This window comes from Salarias fasciatus, chromosome 5 (genome assembly GCF_902148845.1).
Source record: "Salarias fasciatus chromosome 5, fSalaFa1.1, whole genome shotgun sequence".
Classification (NCBI taxonomy): domain Eukaryota; kingdom Metazoa; phylum Chordata; class Actinopteri; order Blenniiformes; family Blenniidae; genus Salarias; species Salarias fasciatus.
In genome coordinates this window covers 4,451,270-4,476,961 of record NC_043749.1, presented here as the reverse complement: position 1 = coordinate 4,476,961, position 25,692 = coordinate 4,451,270, and the positions used below count along the sequence as shown (strand labels likewise).

The window sequence follows — 25,692 nt, the reverse complement described above, 5'->3', positions numbered from 1 at the left end:
CAGGTTTAGCCTGACTGAGAGACGCTTCTGTGAGAGGGAAAGACGCGCAGTGAATCGATGTACGGCTTCACGGCAGTAAGGCAACATTTCTGCGCAAGAACGCTGTCCGGCGAGAAAACTCTGCAGGATCAGCCGACTCAAGTCCCGAGGGAGGCCCAGTTCTTAATGTATTAAGTTGTTTTCCTCCTCGGCTTTATGCAACAGTGTTGTTTGCTTGTTTTTCAAGCCGCCGTTGACAAGATAGGGTCATTCATTGATAGTGATCTGATCAACAGGCCGACTTATGCAACCAGGCATACTTCTCCTCCACAACAGCTCCGGGATTGAAGCTCTACAAGGTTATCAGTTTAAGATCAACTCATGACTGCGGCCATAAAAAAAAACTAATTTCTGGCGAAATCTGTCAAATCTGGTCAGTCACATATGCCAAAGGCAAGAGGACAAACTGCTGGCCTGTGTGCCATCTGCACAGTCACTGCTGCACATCAAATCTCTCTTTTTTTTTTTTCTTTTTCGGTTATTGTTTTTAACCCATCGGACCGTGTGTCTGCAGTAGAGTGGAACTGTCCAAAACTGAGACAAAAAGACTTTTCTGACGAGATAGTTACAGGTTGGAGGCAGTTTCTGGGGGAAAAAAAAAAATCATGCAGAAAATCAAAGTGAAAGCTGAGCATTTGTATTGCGTCAGATATTTCCTCAGCAGGATTATAGAAATGTAAATCAGCTGCAGCTCTTTGACAGATTCAGCTCTTCGTGCCTGCATGAAACATTTTCAGAGGAAATAAAGTTCACAGTCTAATTAATGTTTTCAAATTAGTAAATTAATGAATATATTCTTCATTGAGCAGAAACATCACACAGTGTATGTAAAGACTTTAAACATAATTTAACATGACAGAAAGGGAAGGTGAGAGACAAGAGGAGGACGAGCGGCGTGCCTGAAGTCGGATGTGACGACAGGCTGCCAGCTGTTGTTGTGAGGAGGAAACTGATGTGCGGCCGCCATGAGCGCCGGTATCGCCAAGGTGCCTGCTGCACTGCAGCTGCTAACAGGCACACTGGGGCTGACTGCGGAGCAGAGCTGACAAGAGGGATCACGTAATATGATAAGATGCAATTCAGGCGTGCTGCATCTTACATAAGGAGAAAGGCCGAGGAAAAAAAAAAGAAGAAAGTTAAACGGTGGATCTGGCCCCCTTGTCTCCCCACTGACTGCTGAGTCATTCGTTAAAGAAAATATGCGTCAGCCAATAAGCCTCAGCTTTTCCCTGTGAGACGGCTTAACCCTCTGCGTGTCCGCCGGCAGAGGCACTAAGCCCCCTGGGAGTCGCGCTGAGTCCAGCGCGGCGGGTTTCTGTTTGACCGGCGAGGCGCTCTCCTCTCCTGCAGGACCGACGTGGCGGCACCGCGGGGCCTCGCTTCTGATTATTCTGCACTTCTACTTTTCTCTCTCCGTTTCCCGTCAGCTGCCACCCCGGCTCCTGGCATCAACACGGGCCGGTTATGTAAGGCCTGTTTATACCACCGGCTCTGCCTCTCCCTCTCGCTTTCTTTTTATCCATCTCCTGCCTTTGCAGCCCGACACCTAGCGAGTGACAAAGCCATCTCTGTACGAATCGGAGGGCTCGGGTTCGCGCACTCTGCCACCGCCCAGCTGGTATCCATAGAAATCTGCTTTCTGAAGCCGCGGCCAGACCGCCACATTATAAATCACAGTGGAATACATCCGTGCACGAGTCTGCTTTCTCAGAAATCTGGGCAGGCGACCAGCAAAATGAAGTCTATGAAATATCCACCGACTCTGATGACGGCTAAAAACGAATTAAAGCAAATCGACTTCCACAAAATGACAAGGAGAACATTTAAAAAACGAGCTGGTGTATTGATTGCGCCGATGCCTGGAAAACACCTTCCAGAATCTTTTTAAAGCTTTCCAAGAGCTGGCTGTAAATTGAACTTGAAGCAAGCAGGGGTTGAAGGGGGCGAGCGGTGCCAGGACGGGGCTGAGGGCAGCGGCGTGCCACAACAAGCCTATTGAGTAAGAGCGGCGGCACCTGTTCGCTCTTGTGACAGTTCGGGATCTGAGGTCAGGAAGACGGCGCTGAGAAGATGGATGGTGGGCCGGGAGGAGCAGACATTTTACACTTCTTCTCTTACATAACACAAACACACGTAAACACACTCACACATACACACTCTCTCTCTCTCTCTGAGGGCTGTTTTTGGAATAAGCTCTCCAGACTAAGTATATCCTGCAGTCTGTGTGTGTGTGTGTGTGTGTGTGTGTGTGTTGATGGGGTGCACAGATGAGTGTGGTTTCATGCAGCGATATGTTGTGCGTTTGCCACGTATCCATCTGCCGGAGCCACAGCAGGAGCGACACAGTCCTCACTGAACAACCTGGAGGGCGTGAGCGTGTGTCGGCCAATATGTTATCTCTCTCGCATGCGGCACGTCCCGCAGCCTTCAGTTATATTAGGCAAGGTATGTAGGTCAATAAGTAATGTTTGACATGCTGTTCAGGGTCAGGTATGTTCAGGGTCAGGTGGTACTGCTGCACACGTCAGGATATTATCTTTCAAATCTATAATCTAGATTTTAACGTTCTTTTACATAACGCCAGCCACCACTTAGCTTAACCCTGCATATATTACCATTCAATATTATTAACCACCAGTCCTTTAGCTTTTTGTTTAAATCTTCGACATTCACACTTGCATTTTCTTCAGGAAATGCAAACTTCCTAGTTTCTTTTGCCAGCTGCTGAGTGATATTTCCAGTTTTCTTAAACGACCTCCTAGGAAAACTCAAATCCCTTAAGTCGCTATGAAGTGGTTCATTATATGCAAATTCGGCAACAACCGCTAATAAAATCCCCTGGACGTCGTGTTTGTGCCTGCAAAACAAATTACAGACAACACAGCAAATGTACTAAAATCAGATTTAATAAAAGTTTCAATCATTCAAAGTTAATTTTCCTCTCTTGATGTCTCACATGGTGTTTATAACTTTTATTACAGCCTAAATATAAACATGTCCGGGGAAAGCACGGGTGGTAAAATGTGGAGGAGGACTCGCTCCCACTGGTTTCTTTATGAATTCACTAACTCTCGACCTCTCAGAGTCGTTATAGGTGGCTCAGCTAGCGGACCACTCCGGGCGCGGGATGAGCTCATTTTCAAACCAAGAACTCTCAAACTGCGTCTCGTACACTTGCCTTTTCCCAGAAATTTGGTTGGCAAGGCCACAATGCTGAATTACCTCGAAAACAAACAAGTAGACTGCTTGGAAAAAAGAAAAAAAAAAAATCTGTGGGCATGTTTTTGTCCTGCTTTTCATTTAGACAACAAGAACTCTTCTGTCCTGCGAGGGGGCCGGCGACCAGATGTTGTGTAAGACAGGAAAATGTGATGCATCTGCTGATATGTTCTAAAGTCACTGAGAATCAGAGATGATTTTTCAACAGAGTCCGCTTGTCCGCTTCAAGATGAGGTCAATAAAGTGGTATGACTACACAGGCATCTGTACGGACTGACCACAAGCTGGACTGCGGTTCCAGGTGACCCCACTATAAAACCGCCCAGTCCCAGGAGAACATGGACCGGGAGGCACGGCACTCTGGAAGCTGCCAGCGTTGATTCTGTCCATCTACTGAGCATGTGCGGATGAACAATTAATAATGGGAATGCTGTGCATGCTGCGTTTTCAAAAAGTTCTGTTTACAGGGACTCTAAGCATGTTGTCGTGTAAACGGAGACCCCAAAAAAAAAACAAAAACATTTTGCATTTTTCACTTGAAAACGTATAGACGAGGCCTCGGTTTTCCCATTCCCATAGTTACACTTTGCATTAATTGGCCGCACTCTTTCACAGGAGGACTTAAACACTTGCCAAGGAGGCCCTGGTGCGATACAGGCAGAGTCAATCCTGTCCTAAAAATAAACCCTGGTGATGATTCAGCATGTTTAATGTGGCACAGCTGTATCAGCCAGACTGATGAGAAGAAAGAGAAAAATCACTCCATGACAGGACAGAGGTCTTCATAATGGCCTGAGCTGGACAAAAAAAAGATCCTCGCCCTGTGTCAAACAGATGCCACGGGCTCTTTCCAGGAGTGTCTTCCTCATGCCCTGACGACTAAAGGTCAGGCGGCCCATGAAATGACATCTAAGTCAATAAGCCAGCTGAGTGTCCTCAGGGAGGCTGGAGGAAACGGCGCGTCTTCTGAGAACGGGAAAGTGTCTCTGAAATCTACTGAATCTCTGCTTGGGGCCTCGGAGGGGTTATGCCTTTTATTGCCCTCTTTCCACCGGCGAAGCATGACCCAGTTAAAAGCGTCCGGTAGGAATGTCAGGAGGCCCGGGGCTCTGGGCGTAACTGGCCCAGGCAGAGAGGCGGCTTATGTAACAGGAGTCATGTGAGCGCCTTTGTGTACACGTCGGGAAGTCGGGCCTCGTCAGGTAACGACACTATGCAAATAGGAAGCCTATTATGCAACGGGCCGGTTTATGCAAGACAACACTCAAGAGCACACACGCACACAGACCGCAAACCCAGAATGCACTAATACACAGCTTACGAGCTGCACACACACACTCACACGTTATGTGACAAAAACACACAGACATGTATTGTTTCCCACAAAGCTGAAGTAATACATTTACAAACACACCGATTCTCTCTCTCTCTCCCTTCTCAACCTGCTTTCTGTGAGATTTGCAAAGAGTTGGGGTTGCCGTAGCAACCCCTGGCTGCCGACCGGGAGGCAATGACGTTTTTGGCTGCACAGCTTGGACCTCTCCCAGCAGGCTACTGTTGCTCTTCCTCTCTGGTCAACGCTCACTCCCCCCCCCACCCTACCGCAATGTGTCAATAAGTTCACACATGTCAGGATGTTTTTCTGCACCCGGATGCGAAGTCTACTTTTCAAACCGCGGCTAGGTTGATGAGGTTACATTCCTTTCGTGTGAAGTCACCCGTTGCCACTTGTGTCTCGGCGACACTGCCTTCAACTGTTAACACCGTGGCTTTAAACAGCGGAGATAAGATCTCCTCGCTGAGAATCTGCTCATAACTCCCTGGAGCGACGGCTTTCACTTCGCCTGTTTAAGTACAGGCTGGAGGTGTGAGTGTCTCAACCTCGTTAAAACTTCACACCTTCTCCCGTGTGTGCGTGCATTTTTACTTTTAAACATCTGCTCACCTGGATCACCGTGTTTCCACCTTCCAGCAGCGCGATGGCTAACAGTATGCTCTCCTGGAAGATGCGGTCGCTGGTGGCGTTCATGATGAGGTCGATGACCAGATCAGAGGCCCCTTCCTTGTCCAGGTGGCACTGCACCTCCGCCAGACTCAGCTCCCCTCGACCTCCAACCCCGGAGCTGACGACTGGGACCACAGCAGGGAGACAGATTATGCTCTGCATTAAAATGCATGAAGCTTCAGACAGGTTACATAATGGGGAACGGGAATGAATGAATCACCAAATGCATATTTTGAGTTTCCGTAATTCCTCCCGATGTGGACCAATGGCCAGATATTCCAAATGGGACTAAGTAACACTTCATTAATCCTTCATCCATCCCATTTCTAGGTTGGGTATAAAAGATGGATGATGGAAATTATACTTAAATTGAGTGACAACATATTCTTTTAAAGAGGTTTACTTTATGTTTATAGCTTTATGGGAGGTTGGGGAACTGCGACGAACCACAGGTGTCTGTTCTCTTCATTCAGCTGCTGCTCGTAACGATATCGCATTACGTGCTTCCCCAATCCACAGAGGTGCTTTAGCTCCCGCCGCCGCCGACGGCTCCCTCCGCCAGCCGGGGAGGAATCGGTGAGATAACGGCACCCATCAGAGCCGTCTCGGGCTGGGCGAGCCACTGAATCAACAACACATCCCATTCTAGACGGAGCTTGGCTCTCCGGTCGCTTGGCAACAACACGGCCTACGTTATGTTGAGGAGCGCTCCGGCGCGCTCGGCGGCACCGGCGAGGTCCAAGGGCTTATTGGAGGAGAAGGCCACGGCTGTGAATTAGATCATGTTTTTTTTTTTTTTCTTTCTCCTGCACTCTGTGCCTTTACAGATGAAATATGAGTCACATCCGCGATGAGAGACAGAGGAACTCACTGCTCTGAATAAATGTCATTTTTTGACGATTTATTGAATTTCTGACTGTCAATTCCAATTTGAGGAAAAAAATAAAGAGACCAGGGGAGAAGATACTGCCTTGGCTCATCGGACCAAAATGTTTTCTGTGCATGTAAAAACTTCTGCAGATGTTATTATTGAGTACCTGATGCACTGCATGCAGATAGATTCAACCAATCAATGCAGATTCAACCCACCTTACAGGAATGACTGTCACTAACTTTTATTAGTATTTTGTTCATCCAATGAACAACTCTGGCATGAAAAGTACATCAAACTATCAGATTCGCAGTAAAATGTACAGTCATTAATTCTAAAGGTAACACTTTACTTGAAGCACCCGGTGTAACACATTATAAGTAGTTATAAACACTCCTACATGATCACAATGCTTTGTAACTCACTATACAGCATAGGATTAGGGTTAGGGTTAGGGTTAGGTCCTGGCATTGTGATCATCTATGAATGTTTATAACTATAGCTACACGTGTTGTAATGGCATTATAATGCTCTATAAATGTACTTATGTGTTATACAGGGGGGCTTCAAGTAAAGTGTTACCATTCTAAATTGTTGTAATTTGAATGACTTACTCAATGTAAAAAAAAAATATCAATAATATATCAATTTATTTTGAAATACAAAAAAGTAATAACTTTTTACTTATGAAGATACCCACATGCTTGTTTATGATCAGCCTGTCACAAATTAATGTTCAAATAACAAAAAAAACAGTCCTACTAAAAAGATATCACTAAAAATCATCATAATCTCAAATGCAGCCACTTCTTTTAAACCGTTCATCACATTTGAACTCAAGCACTTTTACCTTTTATTTTTCTGCAGCAGATCCTGCATTGGCAATGATGAAAACATTTCCACGGGCATTAAGGCAGCTGAAAACCCCCCAAAGCTTTATGAATCACACTATACAGCCGTTTCCTGGCTGCTTGCTGGTGCAGCGCTGCAGCCACGTAATATATCTTTTTAGTTTGACTCTTTCCCCTGGATTTAGTCTCCTGAAATGCACGACTCAAAAGAAAAAGAAGACATTTTTCCAAGTATTTATGACTACAGTAACTCTCTGGTGGCTGCCGTACAGCTGGTCGTCAAACCGAACTATCTTTCAAGATCGCTTGATGAGGGATGCGTCTCAATGGAGCGCTGACCCAGTTTCCTCAAGTAAGTGAGTTCAAACGGAACTTTATGAGTATAACAGCGCAGACAGACAGACAGACAGAGCAGAGCGACACACACCTGTGGGCGATTTTCCCTGAGCTCCGGGACTCAGTGGGCCGTTGCTGAAGGAAGTGAGGCTGTCTCTCCTCGGGCCAGGTTTGACATTGCCGTAGTATCGGTTGACCAAAATCTGCCGCAAGGCCTCGCCCTGTCAGGAAAGATAGACGTTAGGAAACGAAGTTTCAGTTTAATGACAGAAAAGTAGCTGGAACCAAATGTCTCAGAGCTAATATAGAAGTACAAGACAGTAATATCAGTCACAATTCCAGTAGTCATATCCTTCCTTGTTAGCAAAACTAATAAATGAATGAACCAACAACGATGTGTCAGTATTTCTGGTCACTTTAACTTGAATGAATTTCAAAGAATTGAAGTAAACTGGATCATGACATGCAATATGACCACTGTCCGCTTGTATGGCGTATCAGGTTTCTCATGTTTCTGCAACAGTCCCAGTGAAAACGCTCAGAAATCTAAACAGAGTCTTCAAATGCAACATGAACATTGTCGCGATCAGGTTTCATCCAAGATTTTAACAACACAAAAAAATTTGGATTTTTAAAAAAATGATTAAAACCAAAATACTACATGTGCACCGATCAGCTATAACATTGTTAGCATCTTCCTAATGGTGCGTAAATCCTCCATTTTGCAGCCCCCTGTGCAAAATACTGTGTGTCCTGAAACCTTATTTCCATCTTATTTCCATCTGTTACAGCGCTTCCTCCACTGACCCACAGGGATGAAGCCTCATCAATAAGCCTGGACCTTCTCCTCTAACCCGTTACTCTAAACAGACACTGCAGACCTGGGACACCCCGGTTTTACAGATCCCTTGACTCAGACGTCTAGCCAGCTCCGACAGCTGATAGATGTACCAAAATGAACCCCATGGCCCCAGGAGACCGACCACGGCTCAGAAATATCATTTTCCTCTCTGAGCTCTGCTCAGAACTTTCCCCTCATATCTGTGATATGTAACCTACTGGTGAGTCCCACACTGAAAATATTCTAATGACGCAATAACTATTCTCCAGGGACCTACCAGGAAATGAGTTACTTAGTTTCTCTTTTTTCAGCGATTTGCTTTTTTTTTTTTTTTGTATCACTGGAAAGCCCAGGATAATACAACAGGAATAAGTACAGTAGCTCAAAGCAGTAAAGCGCGAGAAAGACGGAGCAAGGTCTCAGGAGGCTACCGCATGGTTACAAATAGAAATCAAAGTTGTTTATGTAAGCTGAACTGCTGTTTTCCGTTTGTAACCATTTTGCGAGCCGTTTAAAAAAAACCCCAACAGGCCGGCAAGCTTCTGGAAAACAGACATAAAACACGTCTTTGACCCGCGACCTCTGACCTCAGGGAGCCATGTTCAAAGGCGACACCGTGCTCTCTGTCTTCTTAACATACGCTGACATGAAGAGTTATGCCACATTGTCTGGGTGTAAATCACTGCAGCACTGTCAGCTGCTGGATCCCTCTGTGCAAAAGAAAAAAAAAAGAAGCGCACATCGGGAGACGAGGAGAGCTGGAGGTGAAGCGCCCCTGCTGATCATTCGCCTCACGTTACATATCCTACAGCTGAAGGGGGGCAAGAGAGGGCCGTGCTGTGGAAGCAGTGCGACTGTGAGGCCGTCGCAACAGCCGGGACCAGACCACAGCAAAACCAAGCTCTGTACCTACCCTCCTCTGATCCTCCAGTTGCTTCAGTGGCTGGTTGGGATCAAGCTCCTTAAAGGTGAGGTGAGTTAGCAGAAAGCGTAAATTAAAAAAAAAGAAAAAAAAAATATAAGAAAGAAAGTAAATAAAATTTAAAAGAAAGGTATAGGAAAGAGGGGGGAATTAACCAGAAAAGAAAATAGGGCGTTAATACAGTGCAAATTAGTTACTTTCTCAAGCATGCAGGAAATTGAGTGCAGATTCAATCATGCAGTTAAGAGGGAAGTGGTTTGTGTCGGAGAAGATGTGAAGTCGAAGTCATGCAAGGCTTCATGCAAGGGAGGACTGACAGTCATTACGGAACATCTGATACCTACTCAATTATCTCTTAACCCTCTTTAAAAGTTGAGTTCTGACATTTAAAAGGCAATATGAAAGGCCCACAGTCCAGAGTGGGACGCTGAGAACTTTCGACTCTGTTGCATGCGGTGAGTCCCTCATTGCTTTACAGTCACAGCTGCTGAAGCGCCTAAATTATTTACAGGAGAGAATGACAAGCTGCTGGAAGGGCAGAAACACAAACCACCAGAAAGAGGCCTTAAAAAAAAGAGAAAGACAGATCTGTCTTACATAATGGTGTTGTGAGCTACTGACACATACAGTAAGCGCCAATCTGGCATGGAAAATTACCTCACCCGTGATTCCCCCCCGCCCTCCCTGCTGCCTGCCTCCCTCCCATCAGCCTGCCCCCCCCCCCCCCCTCCCGGATCACCACTCCACTGAAAGAAGGTCAGGAAACTGGACTTTGCTCAAAAAGCAAAGAGCTGGAAGGAAAGAGGCAGGCGGGAGGAGGAAGGGGAGTGGGAGGAGGCGCACAGCAAGAGCCGGTACGCAGCGCGTTTTTAACTTCCACCGGGGGGGGGGGGGGGGGGGGGGGGGGGGGGGGGGGGGTGGGGGGGGGTTGAAATGCAAGGGGATGGATGGAGGCTCTCGTCTGTTCAGACACACGCGAGTCTAACACTGGGAGGGAGTCGGTGCACAAACACAACAGGTGATTCTCTGATCAGCAGTGACTCGTACTGAGCGGCCAATAACACACCTCAGCTGGGACTTCAGGCTCAGGCGGAGGTGCCAGCTGATTGGAGATAAGAGGATGGCGTTAGTTTAGGTTAGAAGATGTTGAATTAGTTGTGCTGTATCTGCCTCCAATAACTAACACTCTGCCGAGAAGCCTTTCTGTACGCGGCTGCATCGCTTAATATCTCTGACATGCAGGAGCGGACATCCTAAATGACTTAAAGCAGACAAAAACACGTTGAGCTGATTTTTTTTGTTTCTCACCAAAAAAAGAAAATGTTCTCGTGATTAGTCGTCATGGGATGAGCCTAATGAGACGGCATGTATAATAAGCAGCACTAAGTTGCAGCAGGAAAGCAGAAGCTGTGTGTGCAAAATAAAAAAATAAAAATATATACAGTGATATACAGTGGTATACATTCCCATCTCACCACAGACTGATGGTCACAGCACAACACAGCAGCTCACCGAGTATTCTGCAGTTTGCATATGAGCTCCAGCTGTGTGGCTGCTTGTTCCCAACACTGCGTTCACACAGCGTGTTGCCATCAATAAGTTTGTCTTTACAGAAGAAAAAAAATCATTGCCGACGAGGCTATTATTCAGAAAAAGAATCTCTAAAGTTAAATAGAACTAAAGTGTGACAAATAAATAAAATAACATAAAAATAGACTTCACTGAACATAAAGAAATAAAAAAAAATTAAACTGTATGAAAAAAGTCCGTTATTTGAGTTGGAGGTGTCGTTTCAGTATCATAAGAGAAAAACAAAACAAACGAAACTGACTAAAATGAATACGCAGAGCTTTTACATAATAAATAAAACAGAAAACAACTGTAGGTTGTATAATTTGAGCAACTGAAATGAATAAAGATAGCTCAGTTGAACCAATAAAACTAAATCTGAGCACATAACTTTAAGCGCCTGAAGGAAAAAAGTTAAAACACATTTTCTATTTGACTTTTATTTCTTCCTTATTTAATATTATGAGGTAGTAAACAGTTTTTGGCACAATAAGTCCCTTTATGAATCATATAAAGATTAATGACGGCCTATAACACACAAAGGCTTTTATACAGAAGTTAAAAGGAAGCCAGAAATTAGAAATTAAATTATGAACATAACGGTAGCAAACGTTCGTGCACACGCACGTATGCAGAGAAAACCTCACTGCAAAGACAGAAGCAAGACTAAACAACAGCCTAACATGGGCATACGTCTTCCTCCGTGACCCAGTCACATTGCTTTTTGGTGATTAATAGTGCAACTGGACAGGAATTTCCCCACACCAAACCCTCCGTTAACGTAAACACACTGAACTTTACAGCAGCTTCCAATTCCCTTCAGGTTGTAGCTTTAGTTTTGTACTGCGGAATAACGACAGCCACTATGATCTGACCTCGTTTTGTCACGTTAAAGCAATGTCAGCGGCTTATCGGCCACTCTAATTCCACAGGCGTTCCTGGAATGTGTGATCAAAATGTTTGCAGGGGCAGCGACAGACAAACACACACAATCTGATTCAGGGCACTTGTGGATACAGATTGGGTCAAACTAGTTCAGTGACCAGGAAAGGCTGTTTCATTAAATATAAGGAACTCAAACAGCCTCTCTGTTTAAAATAACTGAAGGAAGAGGGTTTATTTTTTTTCCCATCAAGCAACAGCAAAGAATAATCCAGGAAGGCTGAGCACGAGAGGTGCTTCACCTGGTTTCACAGGGAAATCGTGAAGGAAACTGCTGGTGATTAAACAAAACAAGAGTTAAGTAATAAGGCCACAGGGAAGGATTCGTTTAACAATCTGTCCTTTACAGCAGCAGACCTGAAATAATTAACAGGTGCTACGGTGGCCAGCAGACCCATTCACTGCTCCGAGTAAGAGCTTAACTTTCCCATGTGTCCCTGTCTCCCCCGCGTCGTCTGGATCGAAGCGCACTGCTGATACCGTCTCCTGGAGGACGTGCCTGCTGCACTTTTACTGCCAATTACCAGTGAAGGTCACACATCGGTGGAGAGTTTAAAATTCCAGAAAAACACAGGGGCAAAAAAAAAAAAAAAAAAAATGTTGGCTCTTATGTAACGGCTGCCTGAGAGCTGGCCGCGGCCCAAGAATCGTGCAGCGTGGAGCTGAGAAAACTGGGACAGACCTGCGTCTGGCTGGGGAACAGCTGCAGCTCCCCCTGTTGACGGAAAGACACGCGGCAGCCTCCGGGCCCCCAGAGCTCCTCCGCGTCAGCGGGCGGGAGGATAAACGAGGACAAGAGGAAGCTATCCGAGGCGGTTTGGCAAAAGGTGTTGGGGGGGAGTGGCGACTGGGGGAGCGTGGAGCGGGGCTGCAGCAGTAAAGGGGAATCAAGACTGTCGTCTGTGGCGGGGGAAAATGCACAATGAGGAGGGAGGAAATGGATTACAAGAAATTTGATGCCAAACATAGCAATTGGTACCAGTGATGAGCTGATGCTGGCTGGAAACATGTGCTCACACTGAGGCAAGTGCAGTAGCACCTGCAAAAGAAATATTCCCTTTAATAGTCATCATCAGCAAACCTGACTCTCCCAGACATCATCTCCATCTCCTCCGAAAGAATGAAAACAAACCAACAAATGTTTGGGTCTGACAGAGTCCAGCAGGCTCGCTTCTATTTCTGGAAGCGTGAGATAAGAGGTGAAAAGTCGCGCTGCTTTATGCTGCTCTCCGGTCACCCTCTGAATATGTAAAATCCAGAGAGTGTGTGAGGCAGAGAGAAGCATGACGGAGCCCGTCAGATACGAGTGAAAGTGACAGCTGCAGCCATTCCTCGAGATCTTTGGGTGGGCGACTGTTTTAGGGGCTCGGAGGGCGGCGGGCTCAACACTTGGGTTACATAACAGGCATAATGGCCGTTTATGCCCCCGGTGGCTGAAGGGGAAGTCGGGGTTTCGGCCTAGCTGTCCTCTTGTCATCTGAATATCAACACACATGCTGCCAGCTGTCAGTCAGGGCGCCGCATGCTGCAGTTAATGTTAGAGTGTGCATGAATGAGTGACATCGAGCATGTGCTGAAGAATCAGGGGGAGTGTGTGTGTGTGTGTGTGTGTGTGTGTGTGTGCGCATTCTTAAGATAGTGGGAGGCGCAGATGAAACACAAAGCTGCTCTGTGAGAACAGCCCTGTTTTCGTGGAAGCCGGGGATTTCCATCGCTTCAGTACCCGGCGACATGTACAAACAGGGAGGGAGGGAAGGAGGGAGGGAGGGAGCACAAGACAGAGACATAACAGAGAAACTCAGACCGCACGCTGCTTCCTGGCAACTCTGGAAAGACCCTTTCCAACTCCTTCTCCGCTTCCCCACCTAACACCACTGTCCACTTCCTTCGCACACACCACAATATTGTTCCTCTCGCGCCGCTGGCCTGCTTCCCACTGCTCGGTGTTGACAGTCCTGCAGGCCCCACGTCCACTTTCAGTTTTAACGAAATTGACAGTTTCAAAAGAAGCTACTTTAAATGTCCACTTACATTTTTACTTTCTAGAGAACACGATTCATTTCTGCTTTTGGTTTGGGGTTTAAGGGGCCGCAAACAGCCCAGGTTCATATTGATTGGACCAGACTGTAGAAACTAAGCCACAATAATCTTAAAACTCTAAAGGTGTTTTTTGTTGTTGTGGCATAGAGTACACATGATGAAAATGTCTACATTCCTGCAAATCGAAGCAATTACAACAGAAAATAACGCCAATCTCAACATGAAGCCAATTTAAATATGATGAATGAAAGTGAAATAATAATAATAAAAAAAAACTCCTTTCATAGTGGCTGCATTACAAACAACTGCCATATTTCACGGGCAGCATCACTGATATCTCAGCTCGGGTCTCAGTGTTGTGTTTGCTCCTCTGAAGAAATTCCTTTAAAAAAAAAAAATCAAAGCCATCCAAGTCATCTTACACAGTTAAACAGATCTACAAGCAAAAAGAACCAAATCACTGTGACTGCAGAGGAGGATAAACCCTTTCGTTATTGACGGAAGGTGATAATGTGAAGAATTTCAGTCCCAGTGTGAGTATTCCAATACTTTAAAATAGATACGATCACACTGTTGCTTTACTACGTTTTAAACACACCGAGTGTCGATCCAATGGGGAACATCGCGTGAGATGTTAAACGTGTTTATAACGTCCATTATTCCAAAACGCTCCAGCAGCAGTGAAAAGGCCAGCGGTTAACTTGTGAAATCTATCTGGGCGGGTAAATGTAGCACGCTTCAAGATAGCTGTAACAGCTCAGGCCGAAAAGCTTCACGACGATATAAAATCAGACGGGGTTTAAAAATAGACCGAAGGATGCGATGCCTGTAAATGTCTACCAGCACTGGAATCATGAGAAAATGCATTCCTCCTGCCGTTGAAATAAAATGCATCAGGCTGATCGTAAAGACATCGACACAAAAGGTTGTTTGTTTTCATTTTGAGTCATCAGACATTCAGGGCGACTTTTCCTCTGTGTAGCACCGATGGCCTCTGAGTCACGATCGCAAACAGAAAGAAGAGACCTATTCTGTCCACTCCGTTAAAGGCCACGGGTCGTGGCCACCAGACGCACTCCCGTCCCCCGTGTTGTGACTCTGCGAGACGGAGAACCCCCCCCGCCCCGCCGCTATATATACGCTCACACCTGCTCCTGTGACGGCGGCCAAGGGCTGAGAGGAGAAACGCGCCGTCTGACCACCATCCATCATCGACGGGCCGCACAGCGTGTAACACCGAGTTACAAGAAAGTTAGGAACAGCAGGTCTTATGGCTGGATCACCGCCGGGAATAACAACAGAGAGTGACATTACGTTCTGTGTATTTGTACAAATCATGAACTCATTTTAGAATATGAAAACATTACTGACATCTGGAGAGTCATTTTCAGAGAAAAAATATTTTATAGAACAATATCACTGAATATTTAAAGACCGTGTAAAGAAAATCCAGGCTCAATTACACAGCAGTTTTTTGGGGGTAGTTTCTTTCATTTTAAGTTAGATTTGTTGGGAAAGCCCTGCTCAAATGGTAAATCCTGTATGTCAGCCCTTGCCTTGTAGGTTAGGGTGAACTATCTAGTTGGAGAGGTCGACCACATGTTCCTCTAAGTTCTTATATTTCCAAGAACTGTGAACTTATATTTATAAAGTTGTGTGTTAGAATAGAACTTTTAAATAATTTCTAAATTGATGTTTTACCAAGTTAAACAGATGATTTTATTTTTACTCTTGCTGTTAGAATCAAAGAGAATTAACCCCCCCAAAAAACAAAACAAAACAAAACAAAAAAAATTATATATATATATATATATATATATATATATATACATACACACACACACACATACATACATATACATACATATACATATATTATATACAAACAAGTAAACACTAAAGTAAGTCAGCAAAACAATTCAAAAGTAACAGAATGTTAAAACCAGACTGAGGAAAATACAAAGGTCTATTTTCTTTTTAATGAACACACTGAGCTTCTCCTGAAGTTCAAACATGATCACAGTTGTGGAGCAGGGTTTAGTTTGAGTTTGCCATTTTTTCCCTCTTGAAGCTAATTTCTGACGAGTTTGTCAGGATCTGCAAACTCAGCAGCTAAGTCACTTTTAAATAATGAGATAATGAAGTGGATTATTTCCTGAAGAGCAACAGAGAAGCGAGGATTAGCTGGCACACCGGCCCGTGAAGAGATGACTTTAGTCTGGGTGGATGTGCCGACTCTCATCAGAGAGACACTCAGAGTAACCGGCTGTCTCACATTTCTCTTTCCACCCTCTGCAGTCACATTTACACCAGATCTGCACCGACTGCCAATTTCTGTGAGTGCTTAATAACTTCAGTTTGTTAAGATCATTTTCAGGTTGTTGCTGTTTGAAATTATTCTACTGTATTGAAAAATCAAATGAATGATATTAATTAAAATAGGATAAATGCTAATTAAATATTTTAATGTGTGTTGAAATGCAACAATGAGATTCTGTGTGTTATGTTACACAAGCTCGAGTGTGAAGTTGAAATATGCCGTCTGCCCCCACGTACTCCATAAACTCGGCATGTGTGGGCACGGCGCACAAGCACACTGCACAACGTGAGCTAGACATGTCAGCGGTACGCTACACCTTCACTTGATGATCAGTAGCACCTCTAGCAGGCACACAGCGGGGAGGGATGGGCTAAGCTGCCGGCACACGTCACGGATGGAGCTTCCAACGCTAGAGGAGTCTACATGGAGCACGAGCAATGGCTACGCCGTTAGTGGGAGACAAATCAAGATGGACAACATCACAGCGGTAAGTGAGAATAAAATGATCAACCTCAGCCACATCCATCTCATCATCAAAGGCAATCAGCTGCGAAGAGAAGAAGTATAGGGGGCAGAGAGTTAGTAGGGCTCGATTAGTGAGTTCAAGCTGCGTCACAAGTGCAAATGTGAAGCCGGTCACACACACCAAAAGCATGTTCAGTTAGTAGGAACTGTAGTGTTAGGGTTGGAAAAAAAAAAAACAGATCAATATTGATTCATCTGTCTCGTGGCTTTGACATGAGAGTCTAGAGAAGAAATATCAGGGCTGAAGGTCACGATCTTTAACTGACGTCACTGCTCTAAACAAGTGAAACTGTTCAGTGGTTTACCTGGGCAGAGCAGGAAAACTACTGTTGCACAACTGAACATGAGTTCAGCGGCGGTGTGACTCAATACACTACTGATGAGATTGAAAAATGCATAGAAATGTGGCTAATGAGCTCTGCGACCTATAGAAAACTGCAACATGAGCCAATCATGAACCAAAGCCACGGAACGCTGCAGGTCGTCAAAGGCTCAGCCATGAAACTTTAAACTGAAAATAGACAGACAGATGTGATACCGCCTACTTAAAACAAGTAGGAGAGATCATCAGTAACTTATGAGTGATGTGTGAAGGACTGATTCAGTGTTAGAACATGCACATTGTTAATACTGTTAATAATCCGCCGCTCTCATCGTGCGCGTCAGAGCCACGTCAAGTGTTTGAGAAGAAGAAAGCAACGAGGGAATTCCTTGCTGGAGAATTTAAATTATGAACCCCATTTCAAAGCAGACAAAAGGATTCACAAACTGCTCCGACTTGATGGAACACCTGATCCATACGTGTGTGTAAAGTCCTCAGAGTGTGGAACACGCTACGGGCTCCCAAAGAAACCAATTAGCTCTCCAAGTCTTCTGACTTTTCCCGTTGCTTTAATTTATTTTTTTTTTATTATTATTTCTGTAAGTTTTTGCAGGAATAGAATGTCTCAGAAATGTCAAAAATGTTTTTTTTTTTTTTCTGTTCCTTAATTCATGTGTGGGTGAATGTTTGTCGTAACTACAAACAGATGGTGAGAAACGGGAACTGGTATGGGGTCATACCTTCTCCCCGTAGCCGCGGTCCTTCGTCATCATTTCCCTCAGAGTCTGCAGCACTTTGATGCAGAGACGCTCCTCGTTCTCCTCCAGTAGCTGCTTCGTGTGCTTGATCAGTCTGTTCAAGGCGAGGAAAGAGGAAAAACACCGCACACAATGAAACCCACTTCCCCAAATGAACACCACTTTAAATTCATCTACAATCACAGCACAGCTAATTAAAACTCGTTTTCAAACACGAGTTTGTTTGAGCCCAAGACGACAGACTGGGAAGGTAGGAGCCTGAAAGCATCTCTAAGGGTCTTTCAAATACAGTTTGTTCAGCAGTAAACAGAAGGAAAATAGTACGGTGACAGCAGACCTTTTATGAAGTGAGAGAAGTGGAAATATCACAGCTGTTCCCCAAAACTGGGGAAAATTGAAAGTTTTGTTTTATTTTTTTTTTTAAGAGACTATAATCCGTGCAGGACTTCTTTGTTCTGCCAGATTCTCTGAAAATCTAATGTAATAATGCCTAGCACAAGGTTATGTTAAACACACACATCAGTGAAATTCCACATTTAAAGCCACTTGCATGTCAGCTCAGGTCCTGGTGTTAACGGACCAGACTCTGGATCACTCTAATGTGTTCTAACGACTTTCACTGTATTGGTGGCAGCTCAGGTATTTCAAATATTTGGGTATGTCACCCAAAGTTTCTCAAGCGGATGACCCTCGGGGGACCCAGAGTGTGGTTCATTAGCCTTCTAACGAGCCGCATGGTGACATGGGAGGTCACACGGGGGGTCAGTGTGATTGACCATGATGCTTTGAAGATGGATTTAAGAATTTGTTTGGCAGGGGAAAAAAAAGATTGGGGAGAGACGGTGGCATCAACCTCCTCCTCTGTTCAAAGGTTTTTCCACTGTCACCGCGCTCTCAAACCTCTCTGTGTATATAGATGGACTATTTTAGAACTCCAGTCCACTCAAAGAGAAATCGTGCTGGTTGTGGTCCTGCTGTACAGTAATATAATAGATTCTCAGTCCAAGACGGCGCCCAGCTCTGTTCCGCCATGTTATCGCTCTGTGTGCGCTCACTTCGAGATGAATCCTCCGCTTTCACATTTCTTGCGAGCGTCAGTGTTTTCGGGGAAGAGCAGCTCGGGACGGTGCAGCACGTCCACCAGCACCGAGAGCTCGGCTTGGACCAGCGGCCTCAGACGATCCTCCAGCGCCGACACGATGTCCTGCAGAGCACAGCCGAGATAGCCTCTCATCAGCAGGGAGAAAAGAAACAAGGTCACCTCTGAGTTTGTTTGCCGCTTTTCTTATTATAAGCTGAATGTTTAATCACTCAATAGCACCAATTACAGTGTTTACTTCTCCTGAAGTCTGTAATGCAACTATAAACAACGCCTCCTCACACTGGCGTCTGCTCTACAGGACCTGTGATACCAAATATGTAAATCACTAAATAGAGCAAAGTGGGAATTTAAATATTTCAAAATACTAGTCAGGGGCTTTTCTATTGCTGAAATGCAATATTGGAGCATTGTAACAACTAAAACATAATTGTTGCCCTTTTTAAATCAAATAAGTAAGATCGTAAAGTTCCATTACTTATAGTTAAAGAGTTATACATTTCTGCAAATCATTGTTAAAAACATAGTGAAAAATGATGTGAGACAGTAAATTCTTAACTACACGAACACCATGTGAAATACATAAACGTGTTTGATGAAGATCTCTAGTTAAGGAACAATTTAAAAGCAAAACTCAAACGTGCAACAGAAAGACTGTAAATCACATGAGTGTGCTCAGAAAAAAAAGTAATTGGGACAACTGTGAGAATACACAAGGCTTGGCTCATAACTGTTTGTTTCCTGTGTCAGCAGAGACAATGGTTGAACTGAAGCAGGGGGGGGTCAGTGACTTTCCAGACTTCCAGTGCAAACTGAATCACGCATTACGACAGAAAAAGGGAGTGACGGCTCGGCCTATTACTGAAAACGCTGTTTTTTTTTTGTTTTTTTTTGACGGAAGTTATGAGAAATCCCTCCGTCTGTGTTTTGTTTTACCAACAGCGTTACGTGACGCTGGCCATATTAACCATGGTGAACAGCTCTGGAGTGTTGCAGCCTGTTTTACACAGTGAGTAAAGACACACGGGGCATGGCTGAACAAGGCACACACTCTGATGTGTGACACATCGTGCCTTTAATAAGAACGCGCTGGCAGTTTCCCATGTAACATCATCCGCCGGAGCAGAAGGAAAAAAAAACAAAAAAACTTTACCTTGTTAGTGTTGAAGCAAGCAAACAAAAAAAAAGCCCCTTCTGAAATGTCTTCCTTATTCTCAGTGTTTTAATAAGCCTGCGGTGTCAAATTCCACTTTACAATGCAAATTATCTATAAAAAAAAAATAAATAAATAAAAAAATAAAAAAATAAAGGCGTTTGGAATGAAGTTAAAAACAACAACTGACAATCTAATCACATACAGGTTTAACAGACTCATATTGCATCATATTTACAGAGAAAACGCGTGATTCTGTGCTCCTAAGAGTATTCGAGATGCGTGATAAACTGCTGAGTAATTGTTCTTTAGAAGGGAGGAAGGAAGCTGCAGTGTAGTAAGTCAGATTTGGAGTCTGGGGTGAGACAGAAAAGAAACCCACGTTTACAGTGCATGTAACCCACTTCCTTTCGATACGCAGAAGGCGAAATGCTTTGAACAGATGCAAGAGTCGAGAAGAAAAACTGGGACACGACTACGGCTGCACGATAAAGCCAACATGTGATACTGTAGTACTGTTGATGTGTGTTGCAATACGTATGAATACCATTGACAACTAATACAAACCATGAAGAAGATGATGATTTCTTTGTATTTTAAGTTTTTTCTTCCAATTAACATTATTTTACTGCCAAGAAAAGCCTTTTTTTTCCCCCCCAATGTGATTCTGCAGTTACTTCTATCACATTTAATCATCAGATATGAAATGTGTCAGCCGGCTACTTGGATAGTGAGATACTATTGTGACTCTTAAGCTAAGCATGAATGCATCTGCATTGTCAAAAATGTTCCCCGCTTATCTAATAATGCGTAACAGCCAAAAGAAGCTGCATGTGCATGCTGTGCGTTTGGTGTTTTCGGGTAATTGCAGGTTATTTCGTTCCAGCTTCTCCCTGTTGGGCTGACTGTGGTGCAGAAAGCCATCCGACCAGCGCCCAAAGAACGACATGTCCTGTTCCACAGTCAGATGTGTGGTTAATGGACTTGAGAGAAGTCATTACTGCCCCTTCTGTCACCCACCATAAACCAGCCTCCTGTATTCACGCAGGAATCGAGAGCGTTCGAATTCACATTTGAAGCAGCTTTTCCAACAAAGCTTAATTTTTACTGCTGCTGTTTTCAGTCTGCTTTGCTTGTTTTTGTTGCTGTTAAATGCTGACTGCAACATGCTCTTTGAGGTTTTTGCCACTGTATCAGTTTCCCGCTTGAAAAAAAAACAAAGTCATTAAAATTCAATCACCTACAAGACACGGGCAAAATGCACTGAAGGTTTTTCTGACCTGCAGCCTTTCGATGATGTTTCTGTAATCTTTAGAGGTCGTCTGGCCTGAGTCCCGTCTGGACATGTTCTTGGCCGACAGCCTCCAGTTGAGGATGCTCTTCTGCACAACGTTATTGGACTTAACAAACAGGTTGTTCACCTGACTGTCCAGGTCCACCGGGATGGCGATCGCTCTGCTCTTGGCTAGAAGGTGGCGGAGAGGAGATTTAATGGACACACAGATACCGACGGTTAACTGTGGTGGACAGGAAAGGAGTAGAACGAGCCCAAAATGTCGTTAATATCTTACCAACGTCTGAGAGTACTTTAATGCAGGCCTCGACTGAGGCCTTCTGAACCGGGTTGAGCCAGTTACAGTGGTAAACCCTGAACACTCCCTGAAGCAGCTGCACAAACACGGGCTGACGAGTCTGGAAGACAACAAGAAACTGAATCAGAAACGGAAAAAAAAGAAAAAAAAAGTAGATTAATAGATAGGGTGAGAAATTAGAAATATTCAAGAGTGGCTTTGTAGTGATTTGGTAGAACCCGTGAAGCCATTTGTGGTAGATATGAGAACGTGAGGATACTATGGAATCTATGGAAGAAGCACCAAAAGCTCCAGGCCCAGTGGGTCAGAGGCCCATATTCAGACATTTCTAACACAAACACAGCAAAACAGTGAGAACGAAAAATACAGCCGATTTCTACCCGGCCTAAATACAATAAATACCTCAGTTATCTTGCCAAGAATGGCGGCCTGTTACAAGAGAAGAGGGAAGAGGGTTGTCGCGTCACCATGCATTTGTTCAACCTCAGCTAAGCAGAATTCTCAGAAAAGTACCAACGGTTACATAAAAGGGGAATCAGCAGATCCGACTGAAACCAACTCGACACAAACAGCTCTTGAAAACACATGGCGGGGTTGTATGAAGTGGGCAAGTGTGCGCACAACAAAAGCACAGGGAAACTGTACGGAGCAGTCGTCATGATTTATTGGGAAAGGCGTGGGCGTCAAGACATGGCTACATCAAAAATCTAAGATACGGTGCGGCTGCACTGCACCAGCACATCGTCTGCACCGTGTCCCAGAAAAACCTTGTGCAACACACCCACAGATCTGGGAAAAGCAAAGTGTGCGCGCTGACTAAGCTATGATAATGTGAAAACCCACACAGTAAATATTTCTACACATTCAGAGCCTGTTGATGAGGAAGACGACCAAGAGTCTGGAAACAACACCGAGGGGAAGAGTTATCGCTACTTACATACATACGACGAGCCATCTAAGCAAAAAAGGAAGAATTGGATGTGCATTTGAGGAGCAGTCCTCTTGTTTCACACTTTAAAACTCAAAAACGGTCAATATGTAAAGACAGGAGTGCTGACGACACGATTTGGACAGCGGTCCACTGTACCTGGAGGCTCGTGCTCTGGTCAGAAAAAGGGGAGCTGAAGAAACATGTGACGATACTCATGACCGTCTCGGTTACGTAACGCTCCAGCATGGTATCCGCATGCTTCCTGTCACTGGTGTTATTGCACACCTAAGAAAGGAGGGGAGACGCATTAGCGCGACACGCCGCCACCGGATCACACTTCCTGTGTGTGCTGGTGACGGGCAGGACGCCCTCCGGAGGCTCACCCTGCAGATATCCACCAGGAAGTTCTCGAACAGCTTCCACATGTGGTTGGACGTGTAAATCTCCTTCATCTCCACTTCTGTGTCGACGTAACAGTGGTTCAGAAAATTGATGTAGGCGATCTTCACCTGTCGGGACGCAAACACAGAAACGTAACGAGGCGGGACGGCGACGGGTGGACTGCTGACCGAGGCTGTATCGCCGTCCCACCTCGGGAATGCAGTCTTCGTGGGTGACGACCCGGACGATGTCGTCCAGGGGCAGCAGGGAGTTGCACTTGATCTCGGTGTAGACGTTCTTGCCCTCGGTGCAGACGGCCAGCAGCTCCACCAGGTGGATGTGGTACATCAGAGGGCTGTTCTCATCCATGCGGTCCCGCTCCGAGCGCATCATCTGGACCAGGGTCTGGAAGGAGGCGCGGTCGTTGTAGAAGACCAGGACGTCCTCGCCTGAGTTCACCAGCTGGGCAGAAAGAGAGATGATGATAGATTCCGAATAACTGGTTTCATCCTTTTCTTGCATTACTCTTGCATGAAATGTGAGGAAACAGACCTCTGCCATGACGATGTCCTGACACTTCTTGATGAACTTGTTCTCGGCTTTAACGATGGTCTGCAGAAACTTGAGGTACTGGACATGTCGGCCGTGCGTCTCGGTGCAGTGGACAAAGTGCTGGACCACGCGCTCGTTGATCTCACTGCACAGCTGGAAGTTATTCATGAAGATGTGCTGCATGGTGATGGCCTCCAGGATCTGAGCAGAGAAGAGAATGACATGAGTTTTATGAGGAATTAATCAGCTTAACGATGTGGCTCCATTACTCACCCCTGGGTTGAGAAATAAGTTGATGTGCTTGTGGAGCAGGGCCTGGTTCTGCTGGTTCCCAGCACAGAAGTTCTGCAGAAACTCATGAGCCAGTTTCATGATCTCCTGCATCCGGACATCTTCACCCTGCAGCACATAAAAAAAAAAAAAAAAAAAAAAAAAAGAGGGATTTCTTCCAACTGAATCAGTGTGTATCTCTATACGCAGACAATAATCAGCTTCGATGTGGCACCTTCTCGTAGGGGATCTGCAGGAGTTCCAGCACCACGCTGTGAGCTCCCATGTTCCTCAGCAGCCGCTGCTGCTGCTTCTTGCTCTTCTTCCCTGAGCTTCCCTCCTGAACACACAGGTTGCTGAGGCGCAGCAGGATCTGAGAGCGCACAGTGAGCAGATCTTTTACGATAAGCCACAAAAGCTGGAAAGTTATAATAAGGACATTTCCTTATATGAAAAAAAGAAGACCAAATCACCTCTTTGACAACTCTGTAGTTGTAGCTGCTGGTGTTTTCTGTCTTCTTCTTGTCCAGTGAATCTCCCTGCAGAATGATGAGTTACGATTAATCCTTCACACTTCGTCAAACTTTTCTTTACTCAGCCGACTTCGGCTACACAGTTTGACAGCTCAGTGCAGGTCTCAATAAGAAGTGGAGAATAAAGGAAGGCCTGGAATACAATCTGATTTTTGACACATTTAATAAAAAAACAAACAAACCAAAAAAAACCCAGAAAAATCAGTTAAAAACCACAGTGAAGTTTGCATCTTTTGAGATGAGTAGCATGAAAGTTGTCAAAAGTCACTTTTTAGTCTGACTATTACGTGGTGCAGTGCAATTTTATGTCTGTGTATTGTTTCTATTTATATTATACTATTTCTAGTACTATACATCCTCACCCGAACCCTCCTTTTAGCTGTATTTCTTTCATATTGCATAATAAATTGATGAGGTTTGTCCAGTTATTTCAGCTGTGTGTTGGTTTCACTACAATTCTATTATTCTGAATATATTAATTTATACACATGGGCACACGTTTGCGCAGAATTTTACCTTTTATTGTTTTTGTTAATCGTTTCTTTTTAGGCAATGTAATGCACCTCAGCCTGCTTCACAGTCTTGAAGCAAATAATTTAGAATATAAAATAACGTTTTATGGTGCTTGCTCTCTTTTTGAAGAGGAAGAGAGACACGATTCAACATCAGGGACTCAGAGCACCGATAAGAGCTTGACGGTCAGGGTCTGCACAGTGTACCTTCTTTTTACTGTCAGACTCTGAAGGTCCATCTCCGTCCATCCCATCCTCTCCTTGCCTCTTGTAAACCCACAGCTCAGATTTTTCCACGATGGAGCGCAGCTGGTCAAGATCCGACTTGATCTGCTTGTAGTTGTCGACATCCTGACTGGTGACCAGCAGCTGGACCTGAATTTTAATCAAAGAAATCAGTTTTCCTGAGCTTTAATCACAAATCGCGACACAGGTATTGTCTGAGAGGTGTGTGCTACATGTTAGGTTTACAGTGTGAAGAGGCTCACTTGTTTGAAGGCCATCAGGACCTCCTGCCTCTGGCTGAAGTGCCTAAAGAGCAGGTGAAGCGCTCCAGACACGAGGGGCGGGTAGTCGTGCATGGTCAGGTGCAGCAGGACCCTTAAGAAGGTGCGACCGCCGTGGTCGTCCAGGTCCAGCGGAGTGTTCTCCTCACTGCGCCACAGGCACATCAACGTCACTTCAAATTACCTTTAATTTCATGCCAGCTTACTTCAGATTGTTAGCAGCCTCTTAATCAGCTTTGGAAATACAAGAAATCTGCGTTACCTTCCTCCAAAAATCCCCTCTGCCTGTTCCTCGATGTTCTCAAAGTCAAAATTTCCTGAAGTTGGTCAAAAGTGATACGAGGACGTGTTTGTCAGCAGCAGGTTAACAACACAATTCACACTATTTCTTTTTAATAGATTAGTTTTATACCTGGCATTGGATTGGCGACATTATTGCTCCCATTTTGATTGGCAGCGTTTTCTCCTTGTGGATTATTCTCATCAAACTCTCGTTTAAAGATACAGAGCAGGCAGGAAATCCTGTAGTCCAGTCGCACATTCAAAATAAACTGAAGGGAGAGAGAAAGTGTTACTACGTGTTTGAGAGCGCGGCTTCACGGA

General features: G+C 44.9%; 1 protein-coding gene across 4 annotated transcripts in view; it reads right to left on the bottom strand.

The window, feature by feature from the left end:
* LOC115389189 (inositol 1,4,5-trisphosphate receptor type 1-like) overlaps positions 1-25,692 on the bottom strand; it is an 83,600-nt gene that overhangs the window by 29,547 nt on the left and 28,361 nt on the right. For 3 of the 4 annotated variants that reach the window (XM_030092650.1, XM_030092651.1, XM_030092652.1), the window contains exons 25-41: positions 25,502-25,640; positions 25,352-25,406; positions 25,072-25,237; positions 24,791-24,958; positions 24,012-24,077; positions 23,774-23,911; positions 23,542-23,667; positions 23,269-23,469; positions 22,927-23,178; positions 22,719-22,844; positions 22,492-22,620; positions 21,384-21,504; positions 21,093-21,277; positions 18,616-18,764; positions 17,543-17,654; positions 7,413-7,542; positions 5,204-5,388 (exon numbers count right to left, since the gene is read on the bottom strand). In XM_030092650.1, the coding sequence (XP_029948510.1) occupies positions 5,204-5,388; positions 7,413-7,542; positions 17,543-17,654; positions 18,616-18,764; positions 21,093-21,277; positions 21,384-21,504; positions 22,492-22,620; positions 22,719-22,844; positions 22,927-23,178; positions 23,269-23,469; positions 23,542-23,667; positions 23,774-23,911; positions 24,012-24,077; positions 24,791-24,958; positions 25,072-25,237; positions 25,352-25,406; positions 25,502-25,640 (2,448 nt within the window). Of the gene's footprint in view, positions 1-5,203; positions 5,389-7,412; positions 7,543-9,075; positions 9,124-10,150; positions 10,187-16,466; positions 16,503-17,542; positions 17,655-18,615; positions 18,765-21,092; positions 21,278-21,383; positions 21,505-22,491; positions 22,621-22,718; positions 22,845-22,926; positions 23,179-23,268; positions 23,470-23,541; positions 23,668-23,773; positions 23,912-24,011; positions 24,078-24,790; positions 24,959-25,071; positions 25,238-25,351; positions 25,407-25,501; positions 25,641-25,692 lie in introns of all 4 variants that reach the window. The other variant, XM_030092649.1, reaches the window with a different exon arrangement.